At 45.2% G+C, this 24,311-nt stretch overlaps 1 protein-coding gene across 2 annotated transcripts in view; it reads left to right on the plus strand.

Annotated features, from left to right (window-relative positions):
* DRC11 (dynein regulatory complex subunit 11) overlaps positions 1 to 24,311 on the plus strand; it is a 199,755-nt gene that overhangs the window by 161,571 nt on the left and 13,873 nt on the right. The window contains exons 15-17 of one of the 2 annotated variants that reach the window (XM_074264415.1): positions 930 to 1,129; positions 10,734 to 10,820; positions 22,765 to 22,942. In XM_074264415.1, the coding sequence (XP_074120516.1) occupies positions 930 to 1,129; positions 10,734 to 10,820; positions 22,765 to 22,942 (465 nt within the window). The remainder of the gene's footprint in view (positions 1 to 929; positions 1,130 to 10,733; positions 10,821 to 22,764; positions 22,943 to 24,311) is intronic. The other variant, XM_074264416.1, reaches the window with a different exon arrangement.

Raw genomic sequence — 24,311 nt, forward strand, 5'->3', positions numbered from 1 at the left:
CGGAAGCTAATGCTTATTGTACAACAAGAAAATGGGATTTACACACATATATTGTATCTTGGTTATATTGTAACACATGTAAAATGTATGGGATTGCCTGTCATCGGGGGGAGGGAGTGGAAGGAGGGAGGGGATAATTTGGAAAAATGAATACAAGGGATAATATTATTTTAAAAATTACTCATGCATATATACTGTGGAAAAAAATTTAAATAAAAAAAAAAGATCAGCTCTCTCCCTATTTAGGTGATGTTGCCTCTTGATCCCACTTGGTTTCTGTATCTTATGGGTGCTCACCACCCCAGATACTCTAATCCATTTTTAACAAATACTTTTTTATGGCTCTTTTTGAAAGCTTTTTATTTTCAAAATATGTGATAGTTTTCAACATTCCCCCTTGCAAAACCTTGTATTCCAATTTTTTCTTCCTCTCTTCTTCCTACTTCCCCTTAGACAGCAAGTAATCCGCTCTATGTTAAACATGTGCAATTCTTCTATACGTGTTTTCACAATTACCATGGCAATGTACTTTTATTTTAATTCGGTTCCTGTTTATTTGGGTTGAAAGTTGGAAAAGGGCAGAGACTTAACACTTGTATTTTGTTCATAAATCTGAAGTCAGAAGACATGGGTCCCACCTTGTGACCCTGAGTAAGGCATTTAGCCTGTCTCAGCTCAGTTTTCTTATCTATAATCCCCTTCTGGCTTGGAATCCATGATCCTGAGATCATGGGGTACCTAGTAATGTCAGATTTCTACATCTGGTGCATCGTGAAGCCCGTGGTCTGTAGGGGAAACGAGTCTGAGACAAGCTTTGAGCAGTGAATCTGTAGGAGAGAAGTGGGGCTCCCCACGATTATGATCTGGGGAGCGAATCCAACTGATGTCCATGGCAAAAGCCAAACCCGGGCCCTTGTGACCCCCTGCAGGTTCTCAGACGGTGCACGAGAAGGCCCCGTTGGTGAAGACGCTGCTCTTGGCCGGGCCCTCTGGCGTGGGCAAGAAGATGCTGGTCCACGCCATCTGCACCGAGACCGGAGCCAACCTCTTTAATCTGTCTTCCACCAACATCGCTGGAAAGTACCCTGGCAAGACCGGCCTCCAGCTGATGGTCCACATGGTCATGAAGGTACGCCCCCAGGGCACTCAGAATGCCGCCATTTTCCTCAGCTAGATTCCAAGCAAAGGCTTTTCCTTCCTTTCTAATAGATTTCCTCTGACGTGGGAATATGCCTTTCCCTTAAATGTCCATATTTTATTCTTCAGAGAACCATAGGACTGACGGACTGGTCCAGGATTTATTAAAGAATTTACTATGTGCCACGCACTGTGCTGTCTGCCAGGGAGACAAGCAGAAAACTGAAGCGTTCTCTGTTCTCCAGGAACTCACGTTCTAATTGGATAGAAAGTTTGTGGTCAAGTTCATGGAAGACAAGGAGCCCACACAGAATCTGGGCAGCCAAGGGACCTTGGGAGGAATAGAATGTTGTATCGTTCCCCAAAAAAGAACGACGAGTCCAGGGGTTGGAGTGGAATGAGGCTTTGGGCCGTTTCCAATAGAAGTTAGGGACCGTTGCCTGAATATGTCAATACGATGATGCTTATGGAGGGAGAATGGGGCTCAGTGGCCTTGGAGCCAGGTAGACGGAGGCCAGTGTTTCCTCCGACCCGCACTAGCGACATGTTCGCAGGCAGGTCAGAGACTCTCTCCCAGACTCTTCCTGGAGATTCTAAGAGCTCCTCTTACCTGGAGCCTCAAGGCTTGCACAAAGTGCTTTGCATATATTATTATCTCATTTGACCCTCAGAACAACTCAGTGCGGTAAGGGCTATTCTTATCCCCACTTTACATAGGAGGAAACGGAGGCTGAGAGATTAAATCACGCCACAGGAAATGTCCCAGGCAGAATTGGGACTCCAGTCTCCCAAGGGTTAAATCCAGGGCTTTCTACACTTAGTTAGTGAGGGAATAGAGAAAAACAAAACAAAACAAACAAACAAACGAAAAACCCAACTCATTCCATTGAGGGATTGAGGGGGAAACTCTCCCATCCAATCCCAGAACCAGCAGGACCGGAGCTCCAGGGCTGGCCTTTCGAGACTCCTTCCCCAGGCTGGATCAGGCAGAAGTGTCCTGCCTGCAAGGTGACCCACATCTTAGGGGGGCAGGCGAGTTCTCTGGGGGCGCCAGTGCCCTTTGCCAGCCAGGGGGGGGGGGCAGAGGGCTCTCTGGGCTGAGCTCTGCCTCCTAGGCCCAGGCTACAAGCAAACACACTGAGTTTAATTGTTGGTCCGTTACAGCCTCCAGCTTCAGAAATCCTCGCTGACCCAGTTAAGACTGGGCAGGCAGCCCCCCCTCATCCCCAGACCTGGGCAGGCAGCCCCCCCTCATCTCCAGGCCTGGGCAGGCAGCCCCCCATCCCCAGACCTGGGCAGGCAGCCCCCCCCTCATCTCCAGATCTGGGCAGGCAGCCCCCCCTCATCTCCAGACCTGGGCAGGCAGCCCCCCTCATCCCCAGGCCTGGGCAGGCAGCCCCCCCTCATCCCCAGACCTGGGCAGGCAGCCCACCCCATCTCCAGACCTGGGCAGGCAGCCCCCCCTTCATCCCCAGGCCTGGGCAGGCAGCCCCCCCTCATCCTCAGACCTGGGCAGGCAGCCCCCTCATCCTCAGACCTGGGCAGGCAGCCCCCCCCCCATCCCCAGGCCAGGGCAGGCAGCCCCCCCTCATCCTCAGACCTGGGCAGGCAGCCCCCTCATCCTCAGACCTGGGCAGGCAGCCCCCCCCCCATCCCCAGGCCAGGGCAGGCAGCCCCCCCCATCCCCAGACCTGGGCAGGCAGCCCCCCCCATCTCCAGACCTGGGCAGGCAGCCCCCCCTCATCCCCAGGCCTCCCTGGAGGGCAGCAGGTGGGCACAGGGCCCCTGACTTGCCTGACTTTAAGCAGGTCACCTCGCTCCGCCCTCCCCCCAAAGCAGGACACCCAGGCTCCTCACCAGCAAAGCACCTGATTCGCAGAACGAAAGAGCCCTCTGCCGGCCACCAGAGCAAACTGCCCGGAACCACTTCTCACACCATTTCAATTAGGAATTAATTATGTCGAGTGCATTTAATTAGCCATGGCCTCAAACCATAGATAATTCACTTGGAGGCCTTTTGAGCGACAAGCCTTCGGCTGGTGCTCTGAGAATATGGGAACGAGCCCCGTGTCCCATGGGAAAGCTGGGGTGCGAGTGACCGGGGAGGCCCGAGATGGAGCAGGGAGACTGTCACCAGGGCAGCCCGCGTCAGCAGCCCACTCTGGGTCTAATGAGAGAGACTCAAGTCCACCAAGCTTTGGAGAGACCATGAAGGGAACTGGATCTGGAAGCAGGAGATCCGAGTTCAAATCCAGCAAGTCACAAGGGTCCGAGATGGCATTTGACGTCCTGGCCTTTGGCAAATGCTCTTTCTTTTGTGTCTCCCCTAATCCGGGCCCCAGTGTCCTCCTCTGCTCAGACCACTTGCCCACTGCCAGCTTTAATTCTGGAGGAAGGAAAGAAAAAATCCCACAAGCCCAGGAATCACAGGACTTATGCAGACCCTAGAGGCCTCTGAACACAACCTCCTAACAGTACAGGTGGGAACTGGGGGGCAGAGAAGGGAGGCAGCTTTCCCAGGATCACCCAGCTGGGCCCAGAGGCAGAATCTGAATTTGAGCCTCTCCGGTCACTGACTTTGACCGGAGAGGCTCAAATTCAGTGATGTATAAACCCAAGGCCTTATTCGGGTGCCTGGGCCTCCACAGGTAGAGGAAAATGGTCCCAAGGGCGAGGCTTAATTCTTGCAAATGTCCTCAGTATGACTCGTAAAGCTGTGGCTGGTGGGTGACGTCCTCCTGCAGGTTCACCTCGGTCTGCCAGAAAGCAGTTTGGAAACAACAGCTTGGCAGAGTCTGTAACCAAGCAAGGCACAGGGGATACAATGATAATTAAAACATGATCCCTGCCCGCACTGGAAAGACTTCCTTTCTTCCTCCTTCCTTTTTTCTTCTTTTTTTCTTCCTTCCTTCCTTCCTTTCTTCTTTCCCTTCCTCCCTCCCTTCATTTTTCTTTTCTTCATTTCTTTTTTCCTTCCTTCTTCCCTTCCTTTCTTCTTTCCTCCTTTCCCTTCCTCCTTCCTTCCTTTCTTCCTTCTTTCCTTCCTTCCTTCCTTCCTTTCTTCTTTCCCTTCCTCCCTCCCTTCATTTTTCTTTCCTTCATTTCTTTTTTCCTTCTTTCTTCCCTTCCTTTCTTCTTTCCTCTTTCCCTTTCTCCTTCCTTCCTTCCTTCTTTCTTTCTTTCCTTCCTTCCTTTCTTCTTTCCCTTCCTCCCTCCCTTCATTTTTCTTTTCTTCATTTCTTTTTTCCTTCCTTCTTCCCTTCCTTTCTTCTTTCCTCCTTTCCCTTCCTCCTTCCTTCCTTTCTTCCTTCTTTCCTTCCTTCCTTCCTTCCTTTCTTCTTTCCCTTCCTCCCTCCCTTCATTTTTCTTTTCTTCATTTCTTTTTTCCTTCCTTCTTCCCTTCCTTTCTTCTTTCCTCCTTTCCCTTCCTCCTTCCTTCCTTTCTTCCTTCTTTCCTTCCTTCCTTCCTTTCTTCTTTCCCTTCCTCCCTCCCTTCATTTTTCTTTTCTTCATTTCTTTTTTCCTTCCTTCCTTCTTTCCTCTTTTACCTTTCTCCTTCCTTCCTTCCCTTCCTTCCTTCTTTCTTTCTTTCCTTCCTTCCTTTCCAGCCTTCTTTCTGTTGAAGGGAGGATGAGTGCTTAGAATCTTACCGCTCACTAGGAAAGGCAGCCACCTAGGAGATAAATATAGCATGAATTAGAATGAGTGACAGCATGAGGCTGTGGCTGGAAAGCCTGTTTCGGTGTCTGGAAAGCCTGGCTTCAAGTCCTCCCTTTGACACATCCCAGCCACATGACCTGGACACATCAAGCAAGCTTCAGTGCCTCAGAGCAGCCCTCTGATCAATCAATCACTGACAAAAATGAAACTGTCCATTTTCTGAAGGCAGCGAGCTCATATTTTAGAGAAGACAACATGTACACATGTAAGCAGGAGGAGGAGAAATACTGTATATGTGAGGCAGCAAGAGAACCAGGATACCACTGTGCCAATCAGAGGTTGGGACAAGAAAGAGACAGAGCAATAGAGAACAAAAGACAGAGAAAGGGTGGGAAGTGAGAAGGAGCAAGAGGGAGAATGTATGAGCAGTCAAAGAAGATGAGCAGGGGTTCTCAAAACTAAGGCCTGATGCAGCCCGCTGAGGACATTTATGTGGCCTTCTGGGTTATGGCAAATGGGCCGAGGGGCGGAGACAGAGTGTGAGCTTTTATTTTTACTATAGTCTGGCCTCCCACAGTCTGAAGCCCCCCTATTTAAAAAGTCTGAGGACCACTGGTTTAGAGTTTGGAGGGGGTGGTCCAGTGAGTCCTGAGGCCCAAGAGCCCATGGACAACAAATGAAGGGAAAATCTCTGGGTGACCCTCATGCAGAGCCTGAATCTGAGCCCACTTCTGTGGCTGCTTCACCAGCAGTCATTGCTTCAGGCCCCCCAGAGATAATGAGAATCACTGAAGAGTGTTATGTAAGGATCTCACCAGGTACATTGGGCAGCATTGGAGAGGTCAGAGACTGGAGCCCTCTCCGTAGTCCAGGCAGGAGGTGATGAGGGATTAAACTGGGCTAGGGCACTCCGGTTTGGAGAGGAGGGCCAGGTCGAAGGCCGTGGTGAGAGTTCTTAAATCTGGGTCTTGAGAAGGGGAAACTCAAGGATGTTGAAGGATGATGAAATCAAAGGTGAGACCCGTTTGACTCCAAAGCCCTGATACTGCAAGGCTTGTTATCCTTCCTGGAAAAATGGAAATGGAGACAGGATGACATAGAGGATTTGAAACTCGTCAGTCTGTAGACAAGCATTTATTGGGTGCTTCCCATGTGCTAAGCACCGAGGATACAAAAAGAACAAAGGACAGTTCCTGCTTCAAGGGGCTCACAATTTAAAGGAAACTGAGTCAATGACTAACCCATAGTGGGAATTAGTGACTAGATCTATGTCAAAGCGGAAAGAAAGCCCACAGAGTTCTAGTAAATATTCTTGTTAACAACATTGACAAAGTCATAGATTGTTAGCTTATCCATTTAGGAATACTGTGATCCAAAAAATACTGACTTAAGTAAGTTAAAAGGTCTAGACTTGGGTTAAATAATTCAGTTACAGAGAAATGACACCTCATTGAACCTCATGGACTCCCCTAAAGGCATCTAAATGAGATGTCTGCTGGTCTCATCTTGCTCAAAGACAGCTGGGAGAAAGGGGAGCACAAAATTCCAAGTTATAGCCCTGCTCCCGTACCTAGCCAATACTAAACACAACCAGCTTTCATTACAGTTACTGTGGGACAGCTAATCTGGTAGAAAAGAGAGAAGCTGGCCTTAGAAAGGGCCTGTTTTGTGCACTTGGTAGTTAATGGATGACTCTTTGGGATCCATCCAACCCTTGAATGAAAGGAAAGCAAATGTGGATCCCAGATTCAGTTGTTTTCACAATGAATTTCCTTCCCCCTTTGGAGATGGAAGCCGGTGCCAATTTTTTTTTCAACAGCAGGACAACTAAAAAGGCCCCTTTTAAGAAGGTCATAAATTTAAAGCCGGAAGGAGCCGTGGAGGCCACCTAGTCCAGTCCCTTTGTTAGACAGAAAAAGAAACTGAGGCCTAAGGAAATGCAGATACCCCTAGACACTTGGGTAGTAAGAAGCAGAGTCCAGGTCCTCTGCTCCCTCTTTATTTGAATTCTGATTCTGTGACCCTCACTAGCAAAGCCTTTCCCCATCCTCACTTTCCTATCTCCTAAGTGAGCAGGTCACAATCGCTGGCCACTAAGAACCCTACTTGTGCTCATCGACTTCCCATGATTCCATCCTTCCTCCAAATACTTTGGCCAGTGAAAGAAGGGTCCTTCATGAGCCTTGGCTTGGAAAAGAGCACATCTAAGGGACCCCTTGTTCCTGCCTATTAAGAGATGGCTTCCCTTAGGACTCCCCCAGCAGAGATCAAAGTCCTAAAGAAGCTAATAGCAAAGAAGGTCAGGAAGGGCCCATGGAGGCCTCCAGACCCTGGAGCTATCTTGTTTCCCATTGTCCTATTAGATGGCTTCTAAAGGATGTTTGCTAGAAGCTCTTCACTGAGCCTTCCAGCCAGGGGTCCCCATCATGGAGGGGGCAGGGACAGAGCTCTAATAAACTAAACAAACAAAGATCCTCCTGGAAACAAAGCCCTTCCGCCTGGGGATGGCTGAGGAGGGCTCACGCCTGGGCTTTTTCCCAACTGAGTTCTTGGGGGCTTAATCCCCAGCACCAAACTGTCCTGGTGCTAGCTCAGCCTGACTCAAAGACTGATCTGAAATGCGAATTCATCCCCCAAATAACCAGACTCACCAGAACTACAGTCAGCATCCGTATACAATGGGCAAGCAACAAGCTTTGAATTTTTCAAAAATTAAAATATATAAGAAAGCCTGAAGCGAGATCTGGAGCTCAGCCATTTCTAGGCCATCCTCAGAAAATAAAATAATCCCCAAGAAGATAATGCCATGATCTGTCAGTCCTGGATCAGTCCCAAGGAAAGGAAAAAAAAGATCAGGCTGGATCTGAGAGAACGGGACAGATAGGGAGCATCCCCAGCCGGGGGCCCGACTGTGAAGGATCCACCACAGAAGGGCATAAGCGGCAGCTGGTCGGGCCCTCCATTTAAAAGCTAAGCCCAGAGAGGCTGTGGGACACAGGAATACAGGCAACAAGGAGCAGGTGTAGGAGGCCAGAAGGTATAAGGGACATGGTCAAGGGGACCTCTGGTTTCAAAGCCCAGTTCTGATGTTCAGAAGCCTGTGTGCTGGTGGATGAGACCCCCGGACCTCATCTGCAAAAATGAGGCGCTTGGATCAGGTGACCTTTCCCTAACTCTGTGGTTATAGGATGGAAGCCGTTCCCTCCTTCCCAGGCCTCAGTTTCCAACAAGGGGATCCAAGATCTCCCCAATTCCAACAGCAAACTGTCAAACTAATTCAACCTTAGCTTCAAAACCTACTTCCCAATGTCCTCTTCATGCAGAACTGGCCCCTCTAAGCACATGATGTTCCTCATCCTGTTCTCCCAGTTCCAACAAATGATGATCATTCATATTTACCTTTATTTTAAATTCAAAAAAATGGAGTCCAGGTGTCTAAGTGATTTGTGAAAAATCTAGTACTGGGAGGAGCCTTGGATCTCACCTTGGAAAGCCTGGGTTCTAAGGTTCTAAGTCCAGATGCCTAAATTATTTGTGAAAACTCTCTTTGTACTGGGAGGAGCCTTGGATCTCACCTTGGAAAGCCTGGGTTCTAAGGTTCTAAATCTAAACCGTCACTTACTCCCTGTATGTCCACTGCCGAGTGGCTGATCCTCCCTGGGCCGCTTTCCTCATCTGTAAAATGAGAGACTCAGGCTGGATGGTCCCTAAAGTCCCTTCCAGCTTTAAATCTATGATCTTATGACTTTATTCCTGAAATCCTCAACACCCTATGGTTGTGCAAAAGCACTCATCTTTCCTCCAGGAGTTAAATATCAAGGCAAACGCCCCCTTTCCTCCTCACCATCAATGGAGAAAACATTTTCTGCATTAAGAATGGAAAAAAGTTTTCTATTTCAACCCAGAGGCCCTAGACTGCCGCCCTCACTTTTTATAAGCTGTTTGATGTTTGGCAAATTCCCCCCTCACCCCCACCCTCAGAAGGTGATGTCTCAGTCCTGGCCAGCTCGGCTCTAAGTCCCGAGGATCATGTCCAGAGGGGCTTAGCCAAAGCATCTCGGGTACAACTCAAACTGGCCACTCCGATTGGGCTTTTTCTTAATCTAATGAACTAAAATCAGGTCCCGGGGCTGACCATCATGCCAAAAATGAGCTCCTAAAGGCGGCCAAAATAAAGCAACATAATCCAGGGACCGGCGGTGTCGGGGGTCTCCCGTAGCCCCCAGCTCGCTCTCCTCTGGGCCATACCACCTCATCAGCTAAGTGCAATTTAAGTGGGAGAACAAGGCAATAGCAAAGGGCTTGGAAGGCTCTCTCTGTCCATACACTCCTGGGGGGTACGGGCCACCAAAGCCCACCTGCGCGGCACCTAGGCCACATGAGCGCCCATCCAAGATTTGTTCCCGTCTCCAGTTCCTTTCTCAGCCCCTGCTTATCCAGGACCCAGCTGGGGAACCAGACTCGCTCTGTCCCCTCCCAGGGGCTCTGCCATCACCTCCTGGGGGGCACTATCTTCCGGCAAGCTTTCCATTCGCTTCAGGAGGATGAAAAACAAGGCTCCCCCCCATCTGATTCTGGCTAATGAGGGAGACGCAGCCGAGATGGCGTCTTTGCCAGTCTCACACAAAGCCCCAAGTTGCTGGAAAAGGAGAAAGAGCGGACTCTCTGTCTCTCCGGGCTTTGAAGGGATTCTACCATGTGGTCATTATTTTTACCAGAGCTATAAATCACCCCGACATTTAGCCAAGTATCGCCATGAAGCTTCCTCCATGTCTGGAGGCGCCCACACAGTCTCTCCAGCAGGGTTCAAGTCAGCAAAGAAAAGCCTGGTTGCACAGGGAATATAAAGTCTGGGATCTCTTTATGCTGAAGAAGGCAGGGTTTCTGTGGGTGAACAAACCTGAATAAACGAGAACTGGAAGGAGAACGTAATTCATCTGCAGGGGGAGAGCCTCAGCGTCCCATTCATCTCCGGCGGGAAACGCCTTTTCCTGGGGGCTCCGAGGTTGGGGCTCCGGAGGAGCAGGGGGCAGCCATCCTCTGGGCAGGACTGCTAAACCTGTCATGATAATTTGCCGGGGAGAGAAAGTGTGAAGTTGTGAGGGAAAGCTTGGCCAGCACATCCACAAGGAGGCTGTTCCCAGAAGGCAGTGGGGTTCTGTGTGGGGTGGGGCAATCCCACTTTACCCCTCAGCTCTGCCGCTTAGCCTGAGTGACCTTAAGCAAATCATCTAACTTGTTTATCCAATAGTGGGATGATAGAGTAAGAGCTGGAAGGGACCTTAGAAGTCAAGTTCAACCCGTTGATTTTACAGAGGAGAAAACAGAGCAGAATGGGGGGAAGGGACCTCTCTAAGGTCACACAGCCAGGAAGTGTCTGAGGTAGGAGCAGAATTTGAACTTGGCTCTTCCTGACTGCAAGGCTAGCACTTTCTATCTGTGGGGGTTTGGTCTAAATGACTTAAGAAACCTTTCAGTTCTGCATCTCTGGAGTTGGTGCCTCTGATCACCAATCTCCAGTTCTCCCTGGATCTCCATTCTTCAAGAAAAATGAAAGGATAGACCAATAATAATAAATCTGAATCACAGACCTCCCTGAACCTCAGTCTTTTCCTCTGCAAAAATCAGAGCATGATGTTTTAGCATCCCCCATCCTGGGTTAAGGTCTGGATCCCATGACATTCTTCTTACCATACTCGAAACACATCCATCAGGGTCCTCCTCATGTGGCAGGTCCTGTCCTGATCTCTGGGGGCTCTGGAGCATTTGACACGCCGGCTCAGGGTCCCTGGCAGTCCTGGCACTGTCCCAGAAAATCCCACACCGTCTACAGTGGATGCTCCTAAGTTCCCCTCTTCGTTTAGTAGTAAATTATGTCCAAGAAGAGGGAAACAAAACAGATGCTCCCACTGAATCTGTGGCTCTCCTCCTTCTAGGTGGCTCGGCTGCTACAACCATCGGTGGTCTGGATCGGGGACACTGAGAAAACCTTCTACAAAAAAGTTCCAAAGCTGGAAAAGGAGGTGACGGCCCATTGCTCCTCGCTACTTTCCTAATCAAGACCCCAATTACTGTGTGCCCCACAGCTTCCTTTTCTGTCAAGGTCTGCGGGAAGGGTGCAGGCTGGGGCTGGAGAGGCTTAGCTGGGTTAGAGACGAGTCATGAGCCTGAGACAGTGGAAGCAATCCTGCATTCAGTCAGAGGACCTGGCTGGAAGTGACTGTCACTATATCCCTTTGGATGAGGCTCTTGTCTCTGGCCTGTTTCCTCCTCTGCCAAATGAAAGGGTTGGTCTAGAGCTGATAATAGCCAGCATTTATATCTCACTTTAGGGTCTGCAGAGGGCTCAACAAATTCAGTGGATGACTTTAAGATCCTTCCTATGTGATCTAAAGCCCACAGGAACCCAGCAGGGACCCAGGAGGGAAATGGAGCCCCGAGGGGAAAAGGGTTAATGAGTGGAAGCCCAAGAGAAAGCAAATCCTTTAGAGAATTATCTGATGGACTTGAGGAAAAGAGCAGCAAGAAAGCATTTATTAGGACTTCATTTCCTTAGTAACAATAGGCACCAGGCCCTGAGGATCCGCCCTGTCTTTAAAGGCACCTCCAGGGAGCAATTGTCTCCTTCCTCCTTTTCTCCCCTTTTGCAGCCCCCCCATGGTCCCTGCGATTTCCCCCTGCCAATCACCGGTACATTTCCCACAAGTTTTTTTTTTTTTTGTTATTTTTTTTTTAAGGCAGCTCCCCGTGATTGTTATTCCGCATCAATTTACACCACAGCAAATAGTGGTTAGCTAGGAATTTCTGATTAAATTCATAAGGGTTTTAATCACTGTGAGCTCTTATGTTTTATACATCACTTTGAGCAGGTAGGGATGATTTGGATAAAGAGTGAAAGCTCCATCCTTTCTTCTCCTAAATGATCCCTGATTGCCCCATCATTTCAGAAACTGTTTAGAAGCCTCGTTTATTATTTGACACGGAAATGGCAATTGGCTCCCTCTCGTGGCTGAGTGCTCCCTTAAAAGGAGCTCCTTGCCATGTTTCTGAGATGCCCAGAGCAGCAATGATTGGGAGCAATTAATCAATCAACCAGCATTGTGCCTCCAGGAGCTCTCCTAGGTGCTGAGGAACAGGGCTGAAGCGCTCCAGAGAGATCTGGTGGCCGATTTTAGCCATTTTACTCATCTGCATCCAGGAAAGCTTTCAATAAAGGGAGCCACCACTGTTCTCACTCACCAGGCCATGAATCCAGAGGGAGAGGAACCGAGTCTCAACGCCCGCTCAGTTATTCATCTCTTAACAGCTCTGGACCTTAAAAAATGAATGGCTCCAAGGTTCCTTCCAGTTCTAGAACTATGGTCTGATAAGACATATTTAAAGGGCTTTCCTGTTGAGGAGAAGTTTAACAAGGTCCCAAAGCACAAAACTATGGCAGTGTGCTGGACAGAGCTCTGGACTTGGAGTCCGGAAGGTTTGGCTTCCAATCCAGCCTCAGATACTTAACTATATGAGCCCAGGCAAGTTACCTAATTTATATGCCTTAGTTTCCTCATCATTAGTTTACTCAAAAGGGTAATAACAGCACAGCCTCTCAGGTGGTTGTAAGGATCAAATGAGATATTATATGTAAAACGCTTTGGAAAACATCAAGGGATATGTAATTGCTAATTTATTATCATTGAGGAGAAGTAGGAAAGAAGCCAATTTAGATTAGATGTCAGGAAAACCTTGCTAACCGTGAGAGCTGTCCCAAAGAGGAATGGGCCGAAATTAGGAAAGAATGAGTTCTCTTTTGTTGGAGGTCTTCCAGTACAGGCTGATTGGCCACCTGTTGGGGATGGCGTGGAAAGGACTCATGGGGGGGGAGAATGGTTTGGACTTGGGGGCCCTCTGAAAGGATGCTGAGATTGGGGAGCTCAGTCTTCCTCCTCATTCTCGGAGCTGTGTTGTCACGCGAACCTCCCCTTCTGGGAGCTGGTCAGTGGTTTTCATATGCCAAATGCTGCAAGCTAATCGGTGGCTGCATTTTCCACCCCATTACACTCTGTGACTTCATCTACCAAAAGCCATCCCGACACCTTCAGCCTTGGTGTGCCATGCAGCAAGAGGACAGATGCGCTGGCCATCATCATCATCATCATAGGGAGTTAATGGCACTAAGCAGAATTGGAATTGCCTTGCAAAGGCTTGCCCTCATTAGCAATAGGCCACATTCACATGGCTGGGCCAGTTCTGGGGCAATGGCTTGAAAAGTTGCCCAGAAGTAGTGATAAGGAGGAGGAAGGGGATATAAACCGAATGTATCGATGTGCCTGTGGCCACATAAATAATAGATGGGTCCAATCAAGATTGGGAAGAGCCCAAGTACAGGAAGACCTCCGATTGAACCCACCTTTCATTTCCTAATCCCCTGCTAATGGGAGCATTTACACACACACACACACACACACACACACACACACACACACACACACACACACCATGATAAAGACTTTGATGCTGGACCCTTAACTAGGAGCAGTGTTAGTGATCCAAATTGCAGCCTAAGGATTTTAAAAATCCTCTAACAGATAAGAGATGAGAGTGGGGGGAGAGGGAAACTTCTACATCACAAGAAATCCTTGTGGTTACATTGTATTGTGTGGTCCCCATCCACATCTTGTTAGAAAGGTAGATAAATAGACGGATTGATGGATAGATAGTATCTTAAGTAATATACAACCTCTCTGAAAATTCCAGCATAGTTTCCATTAACAAATGCATGACAGAGGCAAAAATGATATGCTATTGGAAGTCTGACACATAGCCTATGTTTGTTTATGTCTGGAGACAGATTCTAGGACCCCCAGACTGAGCCAGAAAAGTCTCAGCTGGTCCATAAGTGATTCTAATAGATCCCTAGACATCAAGGTTGCATCTAAGTTATAGTAACATGGCCCTTAAATTGGTTTAGTTTCCTTATAGGTTGGGCATGGAATAGTAGAAAGGATGAAAGATTTGAAGTCATGGATTCAATCCCAAAAACTCCTTATGAATTTAGGTGAGACACTTTGCTTCTTCAATTTGCTCATCTGTAAAATGAAGGGTTTTAGCTAAACCATGTTTCCAGGTCTAAATATATATCCCACTATGAGGCTTGAATCTTTACCCTATGGCCATTAAGGTCTTTTTCAGCTCCAGAGTTTGGCTCCCATGCAAGAAGTGGGATTCACATCTCAGAATTAGCACCTTGGAGAGTGTTTAATCCAACCTCAGATCTTAGTGAGTAGGAAGACCACCTAGTCAGACTGATGTTTTAGCAAAAAGGCTTTAGCAACTGAGCAGAGAAGAGGGAACTGTGTATATGAAGAGGGAAAAGGAGAAAGCAGCTCTCCCATGGTCCCCAAGCCAAGACTTGACGCTGGGGGTTTTTATCTACAGTGTCCCAAACATCAGAGATGAGTGTAACAAGATGCACTTCCTGTTGCATTTAAGAAAACATCCAGACCTTGGTTTAATCACAATTTTAACATTGTCCAGATTAAGATAACAACAGAGAGTAGCAAAGTAAGTTGAATTCCCAGATAATTTCATTGTCTCTTTAAGAGCAAGGCTGCAAAAATAAGCTCTCACTTCTTTGTCAGGAGTGGGTCAGGTGCCACCTCAAATCCTATCCACCAAGTGCTTTCCAAGTATAAAATTAGTGTTGTTTGCGTTATTTAATTTATTCGAATAAAAATGAATGAGCCAATTACATTATAATGTAATCCAAGAGATCGGCTGAAAAGGTAACCAATGATTGCTCTGTGGGGGTACTCATTTCTCTCTGCTGAAGAATAGCAGAAATTACATTAGAGCATCTTGGCAAATGAGTCACTCTCACCTTCCCGAGCCCTGCTGCGGCTGCAGTGGAAGCCCAGTTGTGGTGCTGGGAGGGGAACTAAAGCTCATTTTCACCACTGGCTCACCCACAAGTTTTTAGCTTCTGGGGGGTTCAATTTTTCCACTTTGTTCTGGGAGGCCTTGATTCCCACTTAAATGACCCATACAGAGTAAAAGGAACCTGTGACTGACTTTGTCATTCTGGACACTGAATTCTGGGTTCTCTCTGAAAGTGGACAGAGCTTCAAATTGATATCTCTAAATCATAATGGAATTATTCATCATAGGGGGCTATCAAACAAAATCAGAAATGAAGGTTTTTAAGGGTCATTAAGCAGCAAATGACAAAATGTGGGATCTTAATAACCAAAAAACCTTAATAGTATAAATAGTACCCATGCCCTTCTTTCACTATAAGTGAGCTTAGATTGTCCAGTGGAAAGAGGCTTGGATTTTAAGCCAGAGAATCAGAATTCCCATCCTGAAAGTTCACAAACCACCTTTCTCTTAATGGGCTTCAGTTTCCTGGTCTATAAAATGGGGAGATTGGATTTGATGTCCTCCAAGGACATCCTTCCAGCTTTAACTCTTAGAGTGAATGTTCCCAAACTGTCTCTCTCACGGGATTCATACATAGACCTGCTAATATTCCTAAAGGGATTTTAAGCATAATCTAGAACATAAGATTTAGTCGCTTCCTGGCAAACACATTTGTCTTGACCCTTTCTAGAATCTGAGCAATGAATTTTCCCTGAAAGGGAAATAAAGACAAACACTGTAGATTGTGCCTTAAAGGGACCTCCTCAAAGTTATGACAGGCTCCACACTTAACAAAGCTGTCCCATAATGGAAAACTGATTTTTAAATGTAAATGTGGGAATCAATGAATAAATCAGCCACCCAACCATCCCACCCACTTAACCAACAGAATACTACTCATTGAAAAGCTTTAGAATTGGATGAAATGGGATAACCTGACTCAGGAAATACATTCAAACTGGTCAAAGAGACTTAGTTCTGCCATTTGGGACTTAGCATTAGGGCCTCTGACAACTTAGTGGGTTTTTACCAGCCAAATCGTCCAAAGGAAGATGGAAAAGGAGAATATGATGGCCACCCTCCCCCACTGTGCTCCTCAGCTTGTCTATCCCAGAGAAAGACTCTGGGGACTTCAGAAGGATTGGGTATTTGGAATTTTTTTACTGTGTCCTCAGTATAGCAGTTGTCTGCTTTAGGAGTCAAGGGAATCTATAGCATCATATGTGTTTATGGGGCTGTTAATGAATCATAGATCAGAGAAGTGGAAGATGTCTCAGAGACCTTCTAGGTCAGATCCCTCATTTGACAGGCCCATAAAGGGGAAATGACAAATGGAAGATCATAAGACCATTGACTTAAAGCTGGATGGGATCTTGGAAGCCACCTGATCTAACACTTCATTTTGCAGACAAGGAAAGTGAAACTCAGATTCAGTAGTTTGTACAAAGTCACACAGTAAGTGGCAGAAGAAAGATTTGAACCATTCATTACATAGGTACTTTATTTTCATTTCACTTTTATTTTTTTCTCAATTTACATGGAAACAAAAATGTTAACATTTTTGGGTGTTTTTTTTTAATTTTGAGTTCCAAGGGGCAGCTAGGTGGCACAGTGGATAGAGCACCAGCCTTGAATTCAGGAGGACCTGAGTTCAAATCTGATCTCAGACACTTAACACTTCCTAGCTGTGTGACCCTGGGCAAGTCACTTAACCCCAGCCTCAAAACAAAACCTAAATTTTGAGTTCCAAATTGTCTTTGTCCTCTCCCTCTCCTGCAATTTGTTTTTATTACACATGTGTCACTTTTGTAACTTTAAAATCAGACCAGATTCTTCTGGTCTGATTCCCTCATTTTAGATAAGAGGAATCATGTCATAATGTAAACCTCTTGAGGACTGGGCAACTATCTCTGATTAGTTCCAGAGATGGACCATAGAGATGTTAGATCAGGACACCAAATACACTGCAAGGTCATATGTTTATTCTCCCTAAGACATGGTAAAAAGAAAGTTTTATTATTCTATCCATTCACTCATTCTTCCCTGTTCTCCCTTGTCTTTTCCTCCTATTTCCCATCACTACATTTTGCTTCAACTCAATATGTGCAGAAAGTGCCAACTATGCACAAGGCCATGTGATATAGTGAAGAGGGATCTAGAGTCAGGGGTCTGGAACAAGTCCCAACTCTGACAAACTGACTGTGTAACTCTGGACAAGTTAATTTACTTCTCATTTCTCTAGACAGCTCTTGAAAGTTCTAGAAAAGGTATCGATTTGCTTTGGGAGAGAGGATTTACTCATCACTTGGACCCTATTGTGATGAAAGTCACATGTTTGGTCCCACCTACTTTCCCTCCAAAACTGTAAATTATAGTATTTGCTGATGGGGAAATAGGAAGAGATTGCAGACATAGATCTTGGCTCCAATGAATGTAAACTCATCAAAGTGAAGTGAAATGAAGGCCCTCAGAACTTCTGGGTACCCCAAGGTGCTAGTATTGAACTCCCTAGGGTAGAAGGCACCCCACACCATACTGGGTGGGGGTATCATCAAAAGCTGGACTCCAAATCCCAATGGCAGGAGTGAATTTTGACCCCATGAAGATCTGTTTTCTGACCTAGCCAGTTCCAACAACATCTTCCTCACCTATCACTAAGCTTTAGGAGTAAGGTGGTCACTTAGAAGGACATTTCATGGCTGTTGACCTTGAAAGCCACCTGAAATACCCAGTCTTGTCGTTGGGTCACCATAAATACCATCTGGCTGGGTCCGAGGACAGTGCTGATCCCAGCTGCCATGCAGCAGTGATGAGGGCAGTTAATGAACTTTCAAACATCCTCAAAGGCATCCCCAGCCACTTCTCAGGCTACTGGACCATTTCTCTGTATGTAGCATGCACAGAAGGTTGCCTAAGCAAAGACCTTGGAAGGCACCCAGTCCAATCCATGTCAAAAATGGAATACCAATTACAACATATTTAATAAGCTTTGAGACTTCCAGGAGCCAGGATTCAGAGTCCACAGCAAATTGCCAGAACTCTCCCACATTCACCTCCAAACAACCAGAAAATAGCACCCTGAAACAAATCATGGAACAGAAGCAGCAGCAAAAAATGAGGGTGAAATCATCTTTTAACCCACGAAACTTAGAAGATTGCCAGAAAAGGTCTGTCTTACATAAAAGGACAGCACAATCTAGGACAGGAAGCAAGCCAGCAGTAAGTCCTACCTCAGCAAACCAGAATCTGAGCCCCAGGGCTGTGGAGCAGGCAAACGCCAACATCAGGACCCCCCCAAGTGCCCCAGCATAGCCAGGGGAATGGGCAGACTCCAGCTCTGAGAGCTTCACCATGGTCCTGGACAAAGAGGCAGCCACCAGTGGCCAGAACACGAGTGCTTTAGCCTAGCCCTGGGGAAGGCAGAAACACTCCCCCAGACTCAGCCAAACCAGGACAAGGACCCTGGCTTAGCACAAGTAAGCTGCCAGATCCTTACAACCACCAGCAGTGCCAGCTTTCCCCTAGCCACACACCCTCAGACCAGACCTGAGACTCCCCTGTAGACCTCGAGGCAACATAAGTGCAGCACCAGGTAAATAACCTATAGGTCCTGGCACAAGAAGCCTGATAGTCCCCCTTCCACCCCAGCAGCAAGAGCTCATATTTAAAAGAAAGGGGAAAGGTAAAAAAAAAGGAGCAAAAACAAAACAAAAAAAATCTGATTAAAAAAAAAGTCATTGTGGTGACAGGGAATATGAAGATACAAACTTAGACAAGAACAATAATGTCAAATACCTATGGGCAAAGCCCCAGAGAAAAAAGAGAAGTTGTCTTTGGCTCAAAAAGAGTTCCAAAGAGAGCTTAAAAGTCATATGAGAGAGGTAGAAGAAAAATTGGGAAAAGAAATGAGAGAAATAAAATATATATATATATATATACATATATATATATATATATATATATATATATAAAAGAATCAAGAGTTTGGAAAAAGAAAACATTTGCTTGAAAAGTACAATTTGTCAAATGGAAAAGGAAATACAAATTCTTACTGAGGAAAGCTTTAAAAGTTAGAATTGGACATGCGGTCATTAATAACTGTGAGAAATCAAGAATCAATCAGAAATTTTTAAAAAATGAAAAATAAAAGGTAGAATACACCAATGGAAAATCAATTGACCTGGAAAATAGATCCAGGAGAGACAATGTCAGAATCATTGGATTACCTGAAAGCCATGACCTCTAGACACCATTTTAAAAGGAATTAAGGAAAATCACCCTGATATCCTGGAACCGGAGGGCAAAATAGACATTGAAAGAATCTACTGATCACCTCAGGAAAGAGATCCCAAAATAAAGATTCCATAGAACATTATAACAAAATTTCAGAACTATGAGGTCAAAGAAAAATTACTGCAAGTGGCTAGAAAGAAACAATTTAAATATTGAGGAACCACAATTGGGATTGTGCAGGACCAAGCAGTAACAATATTAAAGGATCAGAGGTCTTGAAACATGAGATTGCAGATGGAAAAGGGGCTAGAAATACAACCAAGAATCACCTATCCATCAAAATTAGACATAATACTTCAAAGGGGAAATTTTTTTCTCAATGAAATAGAAGGATTTCAGACTTTCATAAGGTAAAGAACTAGGATTAAATAAAAAATTTGATCTCTTACTATCAAGACCCAAGAGAAGCTTAAAAGAGAACAAAATGGATTCAACAGAGCTGAATTATTTATATCCCTGCATGATGATGCTTTTAATTCTTAAAAATTATACCACAAATAGATGGAATATACATAGAGGGTATGGGAATGAGGTGAATTTGAAGGAATGAGAACAAAAAAATTAAGGAATGAGAGGAATACATTGGTTGCAGAAGGAAGGAAGAAATATAATGGTGTAATTTACTTCATATGAAGAGATGTGAAAGATTTATTACAGTGGAGGGAAAGATGGGAGGGTAGGTGATGCGTATTTCTTGTGTATTTCTCTTATTAGAATTTGCTCAGAGGGAATAATGTACACAACCAGTTGAATATAGAAAACTATATTACCCAACAAGGAAGTAGAAAGGAAGATTAAGTAAAGGGAGGTTATAGAAAGGAAGACTGGGGGAAGGAGTAGATAGAAGCAAAACACTGTTTTGATTTTATCAAATTAAAAAGTTTCTGCATAATCACAATGGAACCAAGATTAGAAGGAAAGCAGAAAGGCAGGAAAAATGCTTTGCAGTGTCTTTGATAAAGGACTGATTTCTTAAATTATAAAGAATTGAATCAAATTTGCACACACACACACACACACACACACACACACACACACACACACACACATTCAAGCTATTCCCCAGTTGATAAGTGATCAAAGGATATTGAACAGGCCATTTTCAGATGATAAAATCAAAGTCATCTATAGGTATATGAAGAAGTGATCTAAATCCCTATTGATCAGAGAAATTCAAATTAAAACAATACCACATCATCCCTATCAGATTGGCTAATATGACAAAAAAAAATGATAAATGTTGGAGAAGGATATGGGAAAATTGGGACTCTTAAAGCACTGTTGATGGATTTGTGAACTGATCCGATCATTCTGGAAAGCAATTTAGAATGATATCCAAAGGACTTTAAAACTTTGTGCACCCTTTGATCCACTAACATCACTACTAGTTCTATAGCACAAAGAGATTGTTTAAAAAAAAAAACCTACATGAGCAAAAATATAGCAGCTCCTTTCATGGTGGCAAAATATTGGGACTTGAGGGGTTGCCCAAAAATTAGAGAATGGTGAACAAGTTGTGGTATATGAATGTAATGGAATTTTAATATGCAATAAAAATATTGAACAGGCAAATTTCCAAAAAGACTGAACAGACATGTACCAAGTAACCAACTGATGCTAAGTAAAATGAGCAGAAAGAGAAAAATAAAACATCGTGCTCAGTATCAGCAATATTGTGGGATGACCAACTATGAATGATTACTCAGCTCCTCTCAGCACTATTATGATCCAAGACAAATACAAAAGGCTCATGAAAGAAAATGATAAAGAACTGACCTTGAATGTAGATCGAAACATGTTTTTTCACTTTATTCTTTTTTCAGGTTTTTTCCCTTCTGATCTGTTTCTTCTTTCAGAAATGTGACTAATATGGAAATATGTTTTACATGTATAACCCATATCAAATTTCCTATCATTTTAGGGAGAGAGGAAGGAAAAGAAGGGAGGGAGAAAAATTTCAAACTCAAAATTTTGTAAAAATGAATGTTAAAAATTGTTTTGACATGTTCCTGGGGGGAGAATAAAACACTATTGTAAAAAATACATCCAACAGGTGCTCATCCAGCCTCTGCTTAAAGACCTCAGTGTGGACAAGGCAGCCTACCACCTCAGCCCCTTTGTCTCTCTTCTCTCCCCTGGTTTTGCCTGTGCCTGCTTTATCTGAGACCACTTATTCCAGCTCCAATGCACAGAAAAGAAAGTTCTGGGAACCAAAAAAAAAATCCTCTTTTTAGATGTTTTACATCTATGGCTATTGTGTGGACTTCAAAGGCCTCTAGGCCTCCCAAGAGCCAGAAGCAGTTCTTTATGTTGCTTTTAGCTGCTTGTGGACACCAACTCCCAAGGACCCGACACTACTTCTGGGCTAATTGTAAGCTAATGATGACCATGGCACAGCCCAAAGCCACTAGGGACTGCTGGCTTTGAGGCTTTTCGCCTTAAATGCAGATTTTGAAATCAATGATAGGCCCACTTTAATATACCCCATATGGCTCTTTCTTTTGATTTGAAGCAAATATGTTGATAGTTGATAGGAAGAATTATCTTCCTGAGTCCAAATCCAGCCTCCAATCACTAGGGATTGGAATAATTGACCTCTGAGGTCTCCCTTATTTCTAGCTAAATGAACCTGTGATCTGTCTTGTGACATTGGGCAAGACACTTGACCTCTGTGGGTCTCAGTCTCACCATCTGTAAAATGAGACTCAGTGGCTTCCAAGATCCCTTTCACCTCTAAATCTGGGAGCTTCAGGACCTATGTGTTGTGGCTCCTATCCTTCTATTTGTGGCCAACCCCTATAAAAACAAGAAACATCTGATTATGGAAGAACTGCATTTAACAGAGAAGCTCCATCCCCTTCCATGACCAGGTCCTTGATGCGCCAGACACTGAAAACACTGAGCTCCTTTTATAAAATCAATTCACTTACAAAACCTACCAAGAGAAGGAAAAAAAGCCTGCTCCATCCAGATCTCCTCATGAAGCCCAGAAAGCTTCCTTCCTGCAGAGAAGCAGTGGGTGGTTCCCAGGCTTGTTTGGAAGATCGGCCCCTGGGACAGGTGCTTCCTTCCTTCTTTCCTTCTTTCTTTCCTTCCTTCCTCTGTTCCCTAAATGAATAATGGAGGAAGCACCAGCAGCCAAATCACAAGGCCCTACTAGGAAGCAAGTCCTGAACTGATCAGACATTCCAGTTGTTGTTCCAGCACTCAGAATTAAGGAGATTTTTCTCTCTGGGAAAAACTCAAAACTTCCTGATGCTTCATTAAGTTTAGCAAAGAATGTAGCCTTAATGTCCAGGATATAGTAGGTACATGATAAATGTTTATTGATTTTCCCTGACTCTAATCCTTCCCATTTATCCAAGCTAACCTCTCTATCTCTGTCTCTATCTCTCTATCTCTCTTGGTTTGTCTTTCTCTCTCTCTTACCTTTCTATGTCTCTCATTGTCTCCACCTCTGTTTCTTTCCATCTCTATCTCTCTATCTCTGTTTTTCTCTTTCTGTCTCTCTCTACCTCTGTTTCTTTCTGTATTTCTATGTCTCTGTTTCTCTCTCTCTTTCTGTCTCTCTTACCTTTTTGTATTGTCTCTTTCTCTGTGTCTGTTTCTGTCTTGCCTCTCTCTGTTTCTCTCTCGCTTTCTGTCTCTCTTACCTTTCTGTATCTCTCATTGTCTCTTTCTCTGCGTCTATTTTTCTGTCTTTGTCTCTCTGTCTCTGTCTGTCTCTCTGTTTCTCTCTGAATCAGTCCCTCTCCTCTTTCTTTTCCCCAGATGGAACCGAGACGCCTGAAAAAACAGCTGCCCAAAATTATAAAACAGATGAAGCCGGAGGATCGAATCCTGATCGTGGGGACCACCAAGCGCCCTTTCGAGGCTGATATCAAACCCCTGTGCAAAGTCTACCAGAAGATCATCATGATCCCCAGGCCAGACTACGCCTCCAGATTCGGCAAGTCCCCTTACTCCCTTTTATAAGCTCACTATCAGAGCTCCAGCTGCTGGTTGTGTAATCGGGGCGTTTGTCTTGCTTTCCTTTCCCTTTTTCTTAAGGAATGATTTAACCCAAACTCAGGATCCAGAGGAGCTTCCACACCTGAGGCTTTCAGGGGGGAATATAAATCACCTGCTCATGGAAGAGCACTAGTATGGCCTTGTTCTGTCATGAATAGGTTTCACTTTGTATAGACAAGCTGAAGCTGGATGAGGACGATTATTTGGGGCTGGGCAGATGACAAGAATTAGCAATTACAGTTGCTAATGTGACAGGAAAAGAGAACTGAATCCCTCATTGAAGAAACATTTAGCATCTTTTTCTTAGACTATCTGTTTTCCAAAGCAGGGTTCGAAAAGGACAACAAAAATCAAATCTGGAGCATCTTCTGAGTTGAGGTTCTTAATTGGCTCTGTCTCAATTCAACTCAAGGAGCATTTATTAAGTGTTTTCTGTGTACCAACCAGCACATGAGATGTCCTATCAAGGACTGTGCTAGGTGCCCATGACACAAAAATAAAAGGGAAATCAAAGCCTTGCCCTGGAGGAGGATGTATTCTCCTAAGGCTACACAAAATCCCACTCAGTTCAAACCAACAGCATCTATTAAATGCCCACTGTGTTGCATGCAGAATACTAGATGTTAGGAACACAGAAAACAGAGACAGCACCTCCACAGGACCAGCTTTCAAAGGGCTCATGCTCTGCTAGAAGAGAGCTCGCACTCAGGTGAGCCAGCTAGGAGGCTCAGTGGAGAGAGCCCTGGACCTCCAATACTAACTAGAAGTCTGAGTCTCACTTTACCTCTGTCTGCCTCAGTTTCCTCATTATAGTAGTGACTTCTGCAGGTGGTTGAGAAGACCAGATGAGCACTTTGCAGATCTTAAAGTGCCCCGTGAAGGCTAGCTGTCATTATTACTCAATACAAAATATATTCAAAGTAAAGACATTACCATTGGATGGATGATGGGATCAGGGGTTGGTCCTAGAGCTGAGCTTTGAGGTCTACAAAAGGAAAGTCCTGGGTCCAGGCTGGAAGAGGAATGGGGATGATAAGACCATAGAGCCAGTGCTGGAAGGAGCCATTTAGTCCAATCAGCTCATTTTACAGATAAGGAAACTGAGGCCCAGGGAGGTTCTGTGAATTGCTGAAAGTCCTGCAGAATTAGCAATTAGAGGTGAACCCTTTCAGTCAGAATGTAAAGGGCTCAAATGCTAAGCAGAGGAATTGGTTTGCTTGCTGTTTCCTAGAGGCAATGAGGAGTCCTTAAGGGAATAACCCAATCAGATGAGCTTTGGATGTGTCAGTTTAGGATGGACTGGAGAC

The sequence above is a fragment of the Sminthopsis crassicaudata genome, chromosome 4 (assembly GCF_048593235.1).
Source record: "Sminthopsis crassicaudata isolate SCR6 chromosome 4, ASM4859323v1, whole genome shotgun sequence".
In the NCBI taxonomy this organism is placed as follows: Eukaryota; Metazoa; Chordata; class Mammalia; order Dasyuromorphia; family Dasyuridae; genus Sminthopsis; species Sminthopsis crassicaudata.